This window comes from Chenopodium quinoa, unplaced genomic scaffold (assembly GCF_001683475.1).
Source record: "Chenopodium quinoa cultivar QQ74 unplaced genomic scaffold, ASM168347v1, whole genome shotgun sequence".
Taxonomy (NCBI): Eukaryota; Viridiplantae; Streptophyta; class Magnoliopsida; order Caryophyllales; family Amaranthaceae; genus Chenopodium; species Chenopodium quinoa.
Genome location: NW_018745170.1, coordinates 3,560,303 through 3,575,622, shown reverse-complemented (window position 1 = coordinate 3,575,622; position 15,320 = coordinate 3,560,303). Strand labels below are relative to the sequence as shown.

The window sequence follows — 15,320 nt, the reverse complement described above, 5'->3', positions numbered from 1 at the left end:
AAATTCGTAGAGCAAGCGTGGAGGGTTGGGATGCTTTGTACCATGCTCGCGTGCAACAGTGGAACAATTTAATTGCCATGTAGTTTTTGTTGATGTACACCTACCTTTTACTATGAGGCCTTGTATTGTCAATACTATGTCATTTCTATGTGTTCATTTTTAAAAGATAATGTTTCATTTTAAAAACTAACAACAATAATTTCACAATATTACAAACTAAAAAGATAATATTGAATTTTAAAAACTAAGAACAATAATTTCAAATATTACAAACTAAAAAGATAATGTCTAATTTCAAATATCAGTAATCCCTCTGTGACGCCCACTGCCACTGCTCAAGAGTCCGTTCCAGATCGTCAATAACAGCTCTGCCTGATGCACTCGTCATGCAGTCCCTTTCCTCAAAAAGTCGGTGTCCCAACTGCATAATCTTGCCCATCCACTACACAAAACAAAAAACATGAAACGACGTATTATACATATATATATTAAAATAAGAGAACAACAAATAAAAGATGAGACGTACCGCATAAGAGGCAGTGGCAGGTGGCACATCGTCATCATCTGCGTCGTCGATGTCTTTGATCAACCTCGGGTGCGAGTGCCGGATGTACCATTCCATGTAGTGCTGGTCACACATGGCAGTCACCCCACTTGGCGGCCGCTGCAGCTCCGCCGTCCATAGGCGGGCAACCATCGGAAACTGCTCCCACATGGATATCATGTTTGCCGGCCATTGGACGACGTACTCCTTCGACGACGCAGATCGTACCGCCTTACTGGGCCATGCCGGTGGAGGTGGGACAACTTGGACAAATCCAAGCTGGCGAAGACAGCGCTGCGGCATGTACGCCTCTACGATCTCGCGATACTGAATCAGTCCGGTGTAGAGGGTCCTGGGTACCCTATTACTAGGGTTCTGGCCGAAAGGCATCCAGTTCACCTGCACATTATTTAAAATCAGTAACAGTCATAAAATAAAGCATCAGATTGTAAAAGTAGAAATAATTTAATGGGAACCGGGTCGCGGTGTGGTCGAAACGCAGGAAAATACTCGTATATCCAGGTCTGTAACAACGTCAGACATCCAGTGATACCTGCTGCATCAGCCCGGCTCGAGAATCCTAACTGGCGATACAGATACGCCAGCGTAGCCGACCCCCAAGAAAACTGGCCTACTCTGTCGGGCTCACACGCGTCAACTATGTCGCGTGGCCTGAGCTTGTTCCCGCTCTTATCCGGAAACAAGGTACACCCGAGAAGAAGAAAAACATATGCAGCCAGCTGTGTGTCCTGCGTCCTACGTGCCGTAGGGTGCAAACATCGCTGCAAGACGGCTGCGATCTTAACGCCGCCGTGATCCCACACACCAAGTGCCGATGTGTACAGCGCAGCCCTATCCACCGCCAACAGCTCCGCTAGTAAATCTGCCTGATCCGCATCAGTGACGACAAATGCTCGGTTTCCCTCCACGGGAATCCCAAGGATGGCCTCGACGTCATGCAACATGATCGTCATCTCACCGAACGGAAGGTGGAACGAGTTCGTATCCGGCTGCCATCGCTCAACGAAAGCCGTGATCAGCGTCCAGTCAATCATGTCGTGCATGGTGGCAGGAAGGTGACTCACTCTAGTGCCCCTCAATCGCCCGACCATCTCGCTCTCCTCCGGCCAAGCATCAGCCCAGCTACACAAAAACCTACAAGTCTTTTCCCGGGTTTGGCATTTCAAAATGCCTGTATCCAAAGCCCTCTCCTGGTCCTCCCAAATACGGGTAGCGATGTGTCCTAAAAAGCTAGGAATCACACTCCCGTCTATAGGTCCCCCGGCCACCTCACCCCTCACCATCCAAGAATCATTAACGGCCCTCGACCGTTTTCTGCTACCCGCAGACACAGTGGACGCAGATGATGTGCCAGATCTACTAACAAACCTACCATCTCGACCCTTACGCACATCTACCCTATGCGTCTCATACGTATCATCAAGCCTCTGACTGAATGGACCGTAATCATCATATGGTCCACTCTGATCGTCGACATCCTCATCTGCATCATCCTCGTCCTCGACCTCCTCCTCCTCGACCTCCTCCTCCTCCTCCTCATCATCATCATCATCATCTTGATCGTCCGCAGAACAGTGCACCCGTTCTCTGCGGGCCGAGGCCGAAATACCACGGGATCTAACGTGTCTGGGCCCCGAGCTCTCCATTGAGTAGATCGTACTCCTCACGACGTCAATACTCTTCCCCGCACCAGGTCCAAATTGCGATGCCTAACTCCAAGTAAATAACGAAACATAATAACGAAAACAAATTAAAAAAAGTCGAAAATAAACACAAAAGCAAATAAACAAGTCACGGAAATAAAATTATAAACATAAAAAATATAAATATATACAAGACAATATACATATAAACATAAGAAATATAAACATAAACATATACCAAAAACAAAAAATATAAACTACAAACAAAAAAAAAACAAACATAAACAAAAACAAAAACAAAAAATATTACCAAAAACAAAAAATATAAATACAAAAAAGGACGAAAATAAACACAAAAGCAAATAAACAAGTAACGGAAATAAAATTATAAACATAAAAAATAAAAATATAAACAACACAATATAAATAAAAACATAAAAAATATAAATATAAACATAAAAAAATATAAATATGAACAAAACAATATACCAAAAACAAAATATATAACCAAAAACAAAAAATATAAACAACAAACTAAAAAATGAAAAACATAAACAAAAACAAAAAATCAAAAATGCAAAGAAAAAACCAAAAACAAAAAACTAACAAAACTTAAAAAATTTAAAATTGCAAAAACTTAAAAAAAGAAGAACATCAAAATTTTAAAGAAAATTTATAAAAAAAAAAGGGAACTTATAATTTTTTTACATACAAAAATATAATTCAAAAAAAAAAATAAAAAATACATAGGAACATAAAATTAAAAATTAAAACCAGAAACAATCTTTTTTTTTAAAAAAAAATAGAACATAAAATTAAAACAAATAAAAAAACAAAATTTATAAAAAAAAAGATAAAAAAAAAAGGGAACATACAATTTAAAAAAAAGAAAAACAAATTTTAAAAAAAAAAAAAAATTCGAAAATAAAATTTAAAATTAAAAAAAAACAAAAAAAAAATTTTAAAAAAAAAAGAGAAGGAGGCGCCTAGGCAAGACGCCCGTACGGTGGTAGCGGCGCCTAGCCCAGACGCCACTACCACGGCTGTGGCGCCTAGCCTATGCGCCGCCGCCGTGGTAGTGGCGTCTGGGCTAGGCGCCGTCACCACCATACGGGCGTCTTGCCTAGGCGCTTCCTCCGTGGTGGTGGCGTCTCGCCTTGGCGCCCCACCGTCGCCGGAGGTTTTTTTTTTTAAAAAAAATTACAAAAATTTAAAAAATTACCTTCTGGCCGGCAAACCGCCTTCCGCCCACCGCCGGTGCCGCCACTTCCTTGCCGGGCCGCCTCGACATAGCTCTGGAAATAATTTAGAGAGAGAAAGTGGAAGTAGAGAGTAGAGAGAGAAATTGTGTTTTTTAGTTTGAGGGCAAAAGTGTCATTTCACTCTTATTTTGTGGGCTTTATGTAGGAATTTGCGGGCGATGTTTAACAGTTCACTTGTTTTTCTTAAAAAAAACCGTAAAAATACAGTTGATATCTCTCTTATTTTCTCTCTCTACTTTTCTCCTGTTTCTCTCTCTACTTGCTACAATTACTTCGTAACAAAGTAGTAGACTCCAACAAAACAACCAAACATTCACATTTTGCTCTACCCAAAATTTTCGCCGATCATCGTCAACGTCTATTTTTTCCGGTTTAAACCCTGATTTCGATTTCATATCCCTCTTCTCTCTCCTCTTTCATTCAATTCTTAATCTTTGTCGAGATTCAATTTTGCTTTGCTGGAAAAAGGGACGATTTTTTTTCTGATCCAAAATATTAGGGGTTTGATTTTGTATAATTCGTGTTTTTTTGTGAATTTTTTGATCTTTGGAGTTTTTCGAGGTTTTTTTTTTTTTTTTGGATTTGTGGGTTTCGCGCTTCATTGTACGGCTTTGTTTGTAACGACTTGATGGCGGATGCAAATCTCAGCATAAGGTAAAGTTTCATTATAAACCCTAATATTTGTTATTTGATTTGATTTCTTGTTATTGAGAGGTTTTGGATTGGGATAATTATTGTTTGTGGTGTGTTTGTTGAGGTTGAATTGAATTGTTGAAATTTCGAATTGATTTGATCTCAAATCTGTGAGCTTGTTTTGAAATTGTAAATTTGAATATGATTTGGGTCTGTGAGAAGAATTAATGAAATTTTCTGTGGGTTACTGTTTCATTGATTTGGAAAATGTGGGATAATTGGTTTTAATAATTAAGAAATTTGTGATTTTGTGAGTTCATTGGACGGTGAGATATCGGGAGTTTTCGATATATAGCTCAGTATTATTAATTTGCTGTCTGCTGTAGTATGGACTGCATTGAAGCTATTTATTGTAATACAAACTCGGAATCGTGGATTTATATCTCCGACATTGAGCTATATATTGTAATACAAACTCAAAGTTCTTTCTATGAATGTGGTATAGTCTGCTTGATGTATTATTTCTGTGAAATTTTAAGGGTTTATTGAATAGGATAAGTAGGGTCGTAGGGATGCTTTACAGTTGATAATGTTTCATCAAGAGTCAACTGTGGACAATATAATGATTTTTTGAAGTTGTATCGAAAAATGTAGTTTGACATGATTTGAGGGTTTGGTTAGTTAGTTACTTAAACATAAAATAAGGATATGTCTTTCATTTTAAATGAACTTGGAATTATTGAGATTTGTTAGCACAAAAGTTTTGCTGATTTTTTTCCCTCATAGAGCATGCTTTGCAAGTCCTGTTGTTGGATGTTTTGAATTGCACTTATGTTTCCCCTCTCTTCCCGGTCAATGTTTCTTTCCAATTTAAAGCTGATATTAATGATGAGTTTGTCTTTAAAATAACAAGATGCATAGAAAAGACAGCTTTTTGATTTTGAGTTTGATTTGCTTGATTGTGCCAAACACATTAAAAGATTGCTTACAGTAACATTTTCCCTACACTATAATTAATTTCTGTTTTTATATATCGGGATTTACTGTGTCATGTACTCATGTTCCACATTTTTTTAAAAAAAATTTACACTGTTCTGAATTTAGTCATTGTTATTCTGCAGGAAATAAACTGTGCTGTGAATCTGTGATCATATCTTCTTGATGATTTTTTAAAGTAATCACCATTGTACTGCAGGAGATAAGCTTTTTGAAGAAGACAACATGATGAATCAGGTAGCAATTTTTTATTAATTTTATTTTGTTTAAAGTTAGTTTTTTTTTTTTATTTGTTAGGTAACTATATCCCTTTAGCACTTCATTTTGTAATCTATTATCAGCCACTTTCGCCCAAAGATGAAAGGAACGTTTCTACCAATCCTTCTGCGGATGCAGCCATCACAGGGCCTTCAAGAAATGCCAGTGATCCTCCAAGGGCTTCAGATGCTGCTGTAGATAATAATACAAGCTACCCACCAAACAACTATGGATCTCTTGAACAAACTTACTTTTATGGAGGTTAGTTATTCATTTTCTTTTCCTGTGCTAACTGTTTGTTATTGCAATAGTTCATTATGGGCCAATAACATTTGGCTTAGTGAGTTTTGTTTTGCTTTAACTGCGAAGAGCTCTTGAAGACTCACTTGTGTCAGGTGGGATTTTTTTTTTTTTTTTGATAAGACATGCACATTAACTTTTGCTTTCATTCAGGATATGACAGTGGTGCTGGCAGTTGGAGTGGATATACGCAGTATGCTGGTGAGGGCTTGCATGTTGTACCTCCGGTGAGGCTTGATTGTTGATCTATTTCCTTCTTGTGCTTACATCTAGAATAAACTTGATTTGACTGTATTCCATGCCGTTTCCTTTCCATCTTGCTCAGGTCATTTATGGTGATAATTCATCTCTTGGATTGCACTCTCCTTATGGCTTCAATTCCCAGATGGCATATGGACAGTACTCACCTGCCAGTACGCCTGTGCCTCAGATAATGGTTGATAATCAGCTTTATTCACCACAACAAATTCCTGTTTCTCCACAATATTATCCCCAGCAAGTTGGCAGCTCGATGCCGCATATGTCAGCACCAATCCCAGTTTCTCATGCTGAGATGGTTAATCAAAAAGGTACTGTCATAATGGTCTTATTGCTAGCCGCTTGTTTTGTCACATAAAAAAGGAATTTGTTTGTGTTGATAGCTGTATTTTATTTTTTTCTTTCACAGGACACATGTCCATGAATGCTCTGCATAACCATGGTTATTACAACTTGCATGGGATGTTTGGATCTGGTGAACCTTTGTCAAGTCCTTCAAATTCCACAGATGTTGGTTGGAGAACCTTGAATTCAACTGCGTACTCTCAGCCAGTTGCTACTCTTGGCTCGTTTGACCCTACAGTTGGACAGGTTGGAGGCCTTCTTTTTTAATATTACTTTTTGTTGTCTCTACCGGGAAAATTAAAACCTAGGTCAGGTGCTTATTATGTTACATTTAGTTATGTCAGTAGTTGCTTATTAACTCTAGAATTGTCTCTTTGGTAATAAAAATAACTCTGGGGTTATCATGTTTGGTAAAAAACACAGGTTTAGTTTTTATTTTTATTCTTTAATGATACTTATTTTGTTGCTTTTAATCTAAGAAATACTTGGCTTGCTGAGTGTTGATAGCCATTCATATTAACTTTCCTCCTCATTGCTTACCTATTAAATGCAGATGGCTCAACAGAGACCATATCCTGGCTATGGATTGGTATCAGATTATGTTGGTGGACCATATCACTATGATGGTTCGTTTCAGAACTCAAATTACAGTGCCATACCTAACTCTCAATCAGGATTTAGTAATCGGAATCGTTATAGCTTTGAGAAGGCACGGAATCAAAGGGAGCAGGATTCAATGTTTGCTATCTCAGGTGATCGCAATAGAGGACCAAGGGCATCAAAGGGAAAAGGAAAGGGGACTGCTGGAAATGGCTCATTGCCTGGTGCTGATGCTGCTCCAGAAAATAACTCATTGGCTGGCATTGCTGATAGTGGTGCTTCTGCTTCTGGAGTGAATCTCGCTTCTTACAATAGTGCAGATTTTCCAACAGAGTATGAGAATGCAAAATTCTTTATAATTAAGTCTTTTAGTGAAGACAATATCCATAGAAGCATTAAATATGGAGTTTGGGCAAGTACGCCTCATGGCAATAGAAAGTTAGACGCTGCTTATCAGGAAGCAAAGGAGAAAAGCAACTGTCCTATTTTCCTTTTGTTTTCGGTAGGTTTTCCTTGACGATTAGTAAATGCCTTTTGAGCTCTGTTAATATTTTAATTTCTGCTGTGTGACAGGGATTGGAGATGCTTAAATAAGACATGCTTTTCATTTTTTAGACTTGTCCAAATGATCTTCTTGGTTGTACAGTCTTTCCCTTTGGCCCGCTGATATTTTAACTTCCAGTGCCTCGGTAATTGATATTCTAAGGGTTTTGTGTATTTCGGTGGTGTGTACCTTATGTTGCACGAGGAATGTGTGTTCCCAATGTTCATTGACGGATGTAATATCAATGCTGGTTCAGACGCAATCGTAATTGGGTAGTAATATGTAATTTGATTGCTATAGTATTGTAATATTGAAGACGTGCGTGTGGAATGTTTCATTAAGTGCTTTTTTTTTTTTTTTTTTTTTTTGTCCACTGCTATGTTGAGTTGGATACACTTACCTACTTGTTTTAATGGCTGCATCATTGTGTCTTCTTGTTTTTTTCTTGATAGAATGATAAACAATGGCAACATGTATGCCATCGTTCTTATTATGTGTTTAAGCTATTGTATCTCATGCAATTTACTGGAGCTGAAGATTCTTTAATGTTTTTTGTATAGGTTAATGCCAGTAGCCAATTTTGTGGAGTAGCAGAAATGAACGGACAAGTGGATTTCGAGAAAAATGCAGATTACTGGCAGCAAGATAGATGGACTGGGCAGTTTGCAGTTCGTTGGCATATAATTAAGGACATACCTAATAGCAAATTTCGGCACATTTTGCTAGAAAATAATGATAACAAGCCTGTTACACATAGCCGAGACTCTCAGGAGGTATTACTTTTATTCATCAATACTTGTATATGTTTTGTTCCCATTTCTTTTCTTGCAAGGCCTTTTTATATGTGTTCTTTGGAATGGGAGGAACTGAATCAACTGATTTTGGGAGTATGGGGGTGAAGGAGAGCATTGCTTAATGTGGTTTTAAAAGCTGCTTTGTTTTTACATCCTGTATTTTTTAGTTTCCTTCAAGTATTTGCTGAATTAGACTTCTGCCATTGTTGGCTTCTTGTTCCCACAGCGCTCTTGTTTACATCATGATCTGTACTAGGTTGTTGCATACAATTGTTGACTTTTCCTGCATGTTTTATTATTTTGTAGGTGAAACTTGAACAAGGCATTGAGATGCTGAAAATTTTCAAGGAATATGATGCCCAAACATCCATTCTTGATGATTTTGAATTTTATGATGAACGGGAGAAGGTATTGCAGGAAAGGAAGAATCGACAGCAAGTTAAATTGAAGCCCAGTGTTTCTGAATCTCTTCCTGATGTGGTTTTGAATAATATATCTGACAAATTAGATCAAGCTCTCCATTTAGATGAGAATTGTAAAGATGTAGTGACAACTGAGAAGAGCGGCAGCATCCAGCAAAGCAGTAAGGTGTAGTTAGTTGTGCGCATCAGCACCTGTCATGTTCTCTGAATACTGATTTTAGGCCCTTTTTCATGTTATACCCCGAAATGTCTTCTTCTCAGAAAGGTTAAAAGATCCTTTTCGTCATTGTCTGGGAGACATGGATTCCTCATGCTGGATTCCTTTCGTTACTTCCTTTTTTTCACCTCTTTCCTCCCATCTTTTTGACTTTTAAATCCTTTCATATTGAATGTACATGAGCCAGGCTGTTCAGGTATCTGCTGTGGTTGTGGCAGGAGTGTTGTACGACATGCCTGGCTCTTTTTCAAGGTGTAATTTTAGTCCCATACTAAAAAAAAAAGCTGTTTCGATTTTGTTTCCCCCCTTTTCTTTAAAATATAATTTTCATTCTGTTACTCTTTCTACTAAGTGGATTTCACAGCTTAGGTCAACATTTCCCTTTAATAGTGAGTTACTTTAAGAATTTATGTAATTGCCCAGTATTTTTTTTGGGAGTCAAATTAATAAAACATTTCTGCAAGAGCATTGAATGGTTTATACTTCATAGTACATCTTTGTATTAGTAAGATTTTTTTAGTTTTATTTTTATTTGCAGTAATTTTCAGCATGTTGTGACTTTAATATATTTGCAGTATCTTTTATAGCGGATCATTTAAACCACTCTTATTTATTAGTTTCTAAAATTTTCTTTATGCTGTTATAGACAAGTACAGAATATATAAATCAGAAATTTTCAACTTCATACACACGGTATACTTTGTTAGTTTTGTGCAGCATAAATATTTAAAGCTACCCTTTTATATACAAAAGTTATCATTTTTATAACAAAAATTTTACCCTAAAATAAATATTTTTAATGTATTAGATTTTTTTTATTTTTTTAACGGGGTATAATGTATTAGATTAATCATATTAACCTTCAAAGCATGTGTTTTTAAAAATTACACATTAAAATACAATAAAACTTATAAAAATTAGATGTTATCATAAAAATTGTTAAAATTACCCTTAAATTGACCGTCTGTTTATCTTACAATAAAATCAGTACATTTGAGTTATCGTCCTTGTTGAAACCTTAGGCCTCTCTTTAGAAACTTGATGTCACCAACCACCAAATTATCAGATGACCACCGGATGACTTGACACGCCTACTGATATCTAAAAACAGTTAACATGACTGCTTGATTGATCAACATCGCTGTGGATGTAGCAAGGTCACCCATACATAATCACATACCAATTGGGTTTGCCACTGCTGAACAACTCCCTCTTTGTCATCCTGATTTTCTTGTAACTCGGAGGAGAAATCTGTTTTCGTTTAATGTTGCATGATCTCGATTTTCATGCACATCATACACATATGTGCTCTTTGCTTCTAACATGATTTTGTCTCAAATCGCTTTGCCACGCAGGAGAGTTCTTTATTCTAACTTATTTAGATTCTAGCTTAACTTCTCTTCAATAGTTCCTAAGAAAAGGAATTTGTCCTTTTTTTTTTTTTTGGGGAGGAGGGGGGGGGGGGCGGGCATTAAGAGGACCTTTCCCTAGTACGAGAGGACCGGGAAGGACGCACCTCTGGTGTACCAGTTATCGTGCCCACGGTAAACGCTGGGTAGCCAAGTGCGGAGCGGATAACTGCGGACCATTACCCCCAGCCCCCTTGGGGGGGACCTTGCCCATGCCGAAGACGAGCTCGTCTTCAGCAGAAACCAAAGGAAGAACTACTTATCTTATTCCGTAGAGCATCGAGAGTACGGGCATTTATTTATGAAATTATGTCCTAGTCTATAAATTATGAGATTTATTCAGCCCATTGGTGCAATTCGTGCAAACCATGAAGAGACAGACGTCAACTGTACATCTCTAGTTCGAATGTCTTCCCGACCTGAAAGTCTGAAGTTGAACGGCCTTTCTTGATGGACTGGGATGAATAGGGAGCAGAAACTAGGAACTGGGCATTCACAATGACGACTTAAAAGATTGCTTTCAGAATTTGAAGTGCTTTATATTCTGTCTTCACAGCAATGTTTGATTAGCCATCAATCTGCCACGAAAAAGGACATAAATCATATTGACTGAAACTGAAGGAAAAATAACGCCAAAAAGATTAAGTGATAACAGATTACCACAAGCCTGTAAACATCGTCCAGTTTGCATGAAAGAGCTCTAACAAAGGCAGAAGCAGATCATTCAAAAATCTATGACAACTCTTTGGTGTTTGGCCTCTTCACACTTTGCAGATACCTCAAACCCGCATAATAATCTGATTCCTCCAGTGATCTACGATGAGCTCCAACCAAGTCTTTTGCTCACTCCCTTATTCTTCATCAGTTGCCTATACATCTCTGCCTCCTCCCATTGTCCATTGAAGTCCAACAAATTCGATATAGTTATATAATATCCATCATTTTCAGGATCAGCCTTGATAGCATGCTTTACAATCCTCAATCCAATCTCTACTTCATTGTGAATTTTACAAGCACTTAACAAGGTCCCCCAAAGACCGCCATCAGGTGTAATAGGCATCGACATAACTATATCTTCAGCCTCCTGCAGATTTCCTGACTTCCCGAGAAGATCTACTATACAAGCATAGTGCTTTAAAGTTGGTGTCACAAAGTAATAATGCATTTTACGGAAGTAATATCTTCCCTCTTCAGTAAGGCCTGCATGACTGCAAGCCAACAAAACACCAAGAAAGGTCAGTTCATTTGGTCTAACACTGGATTTTTCCATCTGTTTGAAGACCTCGATTGCAGATCTAGCATCTCCATGAATGCCATAACAAGAGATCATCACATTCCAAGCAATTACATCTTTATCATTCATGGAATTGAAAAGACCCCTTGCCTTCCCAAGCAGCCCACATTTCCCATACATGTCAACTAAAGCTGTTGCAAGTGAGATATTTAAATCAACACCCAATTCTCTGACGTAATTGTGAATCTTCATTCCCTTCTCTAAAGATGCTAAACGCGAGCAAGCTGACAGCACAGTGACTAATGTTGCTGTATTTGGATTTGATCCTTCAAACATCATCTGGTCAAATAGTGCTAATGCCTGAGCAAACTCTCCGGTGTAAGCATAGGCACAAATTAATGTATTCCATGTTATAATATCCCTTCGCATTCTCCCAAAGATGGTTTCCGCAATGGTTAACTTGCCACATTTTCCATACATATCTATAAGGGAATTGGAAACTGAAACATCGCCATCAAGCAGAGACTTAATAACATAGCAATGTATAGATTTTCCAAGATGAATTGTTCCCAACTGTAAACACGAAGAAATAACAGAGATTAGACTATTGGAATCACATTCAACCCTTTGATGTATCATTTCTCGGAAAAGATTCACACACTTTTTCCAAAGGCCTCCTTTCCCATATTCAAACACCATCAAGTTCCAAGTCTCTGGATTCTTCTCATGTAGTGTATCAAAGATTCGTTCTGCACTGGCTAACCTTCCAAATCTGCAATACATTGAAATCAATGCCCTGTAGACAACTTGATCCCTTACATAATTTCTCTTCATTATCAGTCCATGAAATGCCATCCCTTCATGGATCCAAATCGAATCACCTAATGATGAAAGCACACAGCTAATAATGATTTCATCCGGGTATATACCACTACCTAGCATTTGCCAAAAGAAGCCTAAGCATTCAGTTACACACTCCAGTCTAGCATAGGCAGCAATAATTGATGTCCAACAGATAAGATCCTTATCTCCAACTTCATAAAACAAATGAAAAGATTCTCCAATGGTACCCCATTTCGAATACATAGACAAAAGTGGTGATTGAACATCATGGCATAACCCATATCCAATCTTAATCGCTAACGCGTGCAAGCATTTCCCTTCCGTTAAAGCCCCTATGTTTCCACATGCTTGAAACCCTCCTTCAAGGGTTCTATAATTAGGCCTTACACTATCCTCAACTGCATTATGCATCATACAAAGACACTCCAAACCCTTGTAACTTTCACCATTCTGTAAATAACCAATTGTAAGCGCAGTCCAAGCAACAACATCTCTCACAGGCATTTCATCGAACACATTATATGCATCTTTCATACAACCACATTTCGAGTAAAAATATACAAAAGAAGATCCAACAGCAGAATTCCCACCAAAAACACCAAATTTCACAACCAGCCCATGAATCATAACCCCATAATCTAACGCCAATAACTCAGCACAAACACTAATAACCATTGGAATCGTAAAATTATTAAGTGGGGTGTTAGAAAATCGCATACCCAGAAAAAATCCAAGCGCCTTTTCATAATTCCCACAAGAAAAATGCGATTTGATGATTGAATTCCAGAGAAAAGGGTCTTTAAAACGAACTGAATCGAAGACTTTGGAGGATAAATCGGGTCTGGAAAGAGAAGCATAGAGAGAAATGAGCTTTGATGCGATGAACACATTGTTGTAATTCCCAGAAACAATGATGATTGAGTGAAATGGGAGGAGAGATTTCAAGGGCAAGGAGTAATGAGAGAGAAAGGAATCCAGACGAAGATTTATGTAGTTAGCTGATTGAGAAGTTGTGGAAGGTTGAAGGAATGTGTTGAAGAATCGCCTAAACAGATTATTTGGGTTGAATTTGAGCATGGGAAAATGAGGAATTTGTTTAGTGATTTTGATCATGTAGGCCTAACATACTTGTTATAGCTTATTTGACCAACATTAGCTTATTGACGGTTAAATAAGTTACCCTCATTTAATTTATAATCCTATCTCAACTACCTACCCTCACAATTAGATTATTGGTTATTTCACATACTCAAACAACTTATACAATTAGCTATTTACCAAAAAAATTTGTACAATCAACTAGTAAGTTAGTCAAATCAGTTAATACAATCAGTTAGTCAAAATCAGCTAACACAATCAGTGTCAGCTTTCAGTTTTTCACCAAACACTGCAAAAAAAAAATTAGGTAGCACTATCTATTGGAATAACAGTTTATGTCTATTTTAGTCATCATTTTGTGGAGCCTATGTATTCGTTTCCCCTCAACTACTTGAATTAGTTTGACATAAATGCCTTGAATTTACCTCACGGTACGACCAATGACCTTCTTTCTCCTTTATTCAATTTCCCTCCATTTTCTTTCACCTTTCGCGGGGCAAACCTCTTGTTTCATAATAACAATCTCATTTTATATTAACTTTTTCTTCAAGACTAGTTTTGTAATCACCCATTCACCCTAGCTCTTCCACTCTATCTTCATCCTCCCATTTGAAAAATATGCGACCCCTTCTACATGATGTATCATAATAGAATTTACAAGTCAAAAACATTCTTTTAGGGTTTGTTGTAGTCCATGATGTCTTAATTTAGGTAGAATGTCACAGTTGCATTTATTTGGATATTGCATAGATCAAAGAATGGTAGGATGAATTACACATTCAAAAATTTAACATTTGAACAAGATTAGACACAAAAATCCAATCAATTTCAACCCAAATCCCCCGAATAACAAAACCCCTAGATTCAATTGAAACCTTAAACCCTAAAGTGAAATCCTTAATTATGATGATTTAACGAAATTGAAAACCCTAAACCCATTAAATTAGAAATGAATTACAAACATAACTATAAAAAAAAAATTACATATTGAACTTGAATCAGGGAGAAGGTCTCCATTATTTGTGAAGCAAAATTTGTGTTCAAATAAAGCATCCCAAATCAAAATTGTTTGGTTCGAAATTCAATTGCAGCACCATATGCCAATCTAACAATAATTCTACTTAAATTTTGTGAAAATTAGGGGAGTTATCAATGTTTAATTATTATTATAGTTGTGACATTAGGAAATTTTTTGGCAGCCAATATGTCTTCTTCACAAGTTGGGATTCTTATGTTCAACTTGTGCAAGTGTAGATTTCCAAATACAAAGAGAATTTCATAGACTCATGGCAATCTAAGAAGAAAATTTTTGGCTTCATTCCAAATTATACACCTTTGAGGTTGGTCAACAAAGGTGTAAGTATTGTGACTAATGGATTGATGAGAAAATATTGGATTGGCAAAGAGATGTCACAATGCTCTTGTTGATGAGAAACATTGAATGACCTTTAAATTAAATGTCCTTAATTAAAGCTAGGTTGGCATGTGTGGAGCATAATAATAAAAGGCTAGGTGCTAAACATGACAAAGAAAAAAGAAAGTTGGTGATAAGGGTTGAAAATTTAGTCAATAAGCCTAATCTTGGACTTAGGTAAATTGACTCACAAATATTCGTATAAATTGATTACTTTTAACAAGTATACTTTCTTTCATTAACTTTTTAAGTATGTTGACATTACTATTACACTATTCACATCTACAAAAGGAAAGCCTTAATCGAACAAATTAGGGAAAAAAATGAAACAAAGGGAAAAAAAATCAATTGCAAACCTAATTAAATGAAGATCACCGACCCCAAAAACATAATCGACAGGACTATGAGAGTCGATGACCATCTGTGATTTTTTTTTTTTTGAAGAAAAATAGGATATATATTTCTTTCACAATATTTTTTTTCTT

The 15,320-nt window shown here is 37.1% G+C and overlaps 3 protein-coding genes across 4 annotated transcripts; 1 reads left to right on the top strand and 2 right to left on the bottom strand.

The window, feature by feature from the left end:
- Positions 1 to 266: 266 nt before the first annotated feature.
- On the bottom strand, positions 267 to 884 carry LOC110710247. The gene is made up of 2 exons (XM_021888520.1): positions 527 to 884; positions 267 to 442 (listed from the first exon to the last, which is right to left on the bottom strand). The coding sequence occupies exons 1-2, from the start codon at positions 845 to 847 to the stop codon at positions 302 to 304; spliced, it is 462 nt and encodes a 153-aa protein (XP_021744212.1). The 5' UTR covers positions 848 to 884; the 3' UTR covers positions 267 to 301.
- Positions 885 to 3,685: 2,801 nt separating this feature from the next.
- On the top strand, positions 3,686 to 9,324 carry LOC110710481 (YTH domain-containing family protein 2-like). 2 transcript variants are annotated; one of them, XM_021888793.1, is made up of 9 exons: positions 3,686 to 4,124; positions 5,299 to 5,336; positions 5,441 to 5,618; positions 5,811 to 5,884; positions 5,983 to 6,226; positions 6,325 to 6,506; positions 6,814 to 7,362; positions 7,965 to 8,177; positions 8,505 to 9,324. In XM_021888793.1, the coding sequence occupies exons 2-9, from the start codon at positions 5,325 to 5,327 to the stop codon at positions 8,790 to 8,792; spliced, it is 1,740 nt and encodes a 579-aa protein (XP_021744485.1). In that variant the 5' UTR covers positions 3,686 to 4,124; positions 5,299 to 5,324; the 3' UTR covers positions 8,793 to 9,324. The 2 variants fall into 2 exon arrangements, with proteins under 2 accessions (XP_021744485.1, XP_021744484.1); XM_021888792.1 differs by having other exon boundaries at positions 5,225 to 5,336.
- Positions 9,325 to 10,280: 956 nt separating this feature from the next.
- LOC110710312 (pentatricopeptide repeat-containing protein At4g39952, mitochondrial-like) lies at positions 10,281 to 14,014 on the bottom strand. Its single transcript, XM_021888596.1, has 2 exons — positions 10,907 to 14,014; positions 10,281 to 10,824 (listed from the first exon to the last, which is right to left on the bottom strand). The coding sequence occupies exon 1, from the start codon at positions 13,434 to 13,436 to the stop codon at positions 11,061 to 11,063; it is 2,376 nt and encodes a 791-aa protein (XP_021744288.1). The 5' UTR covers positions 13,437 to 14,014; the 3' UTR covers positions 10,281 to 10,824; positions 10,907 to 11,060.
- Between the last annotated feature and the right edge of the window lie 1,306 nt (positions 14,015 to 15,320).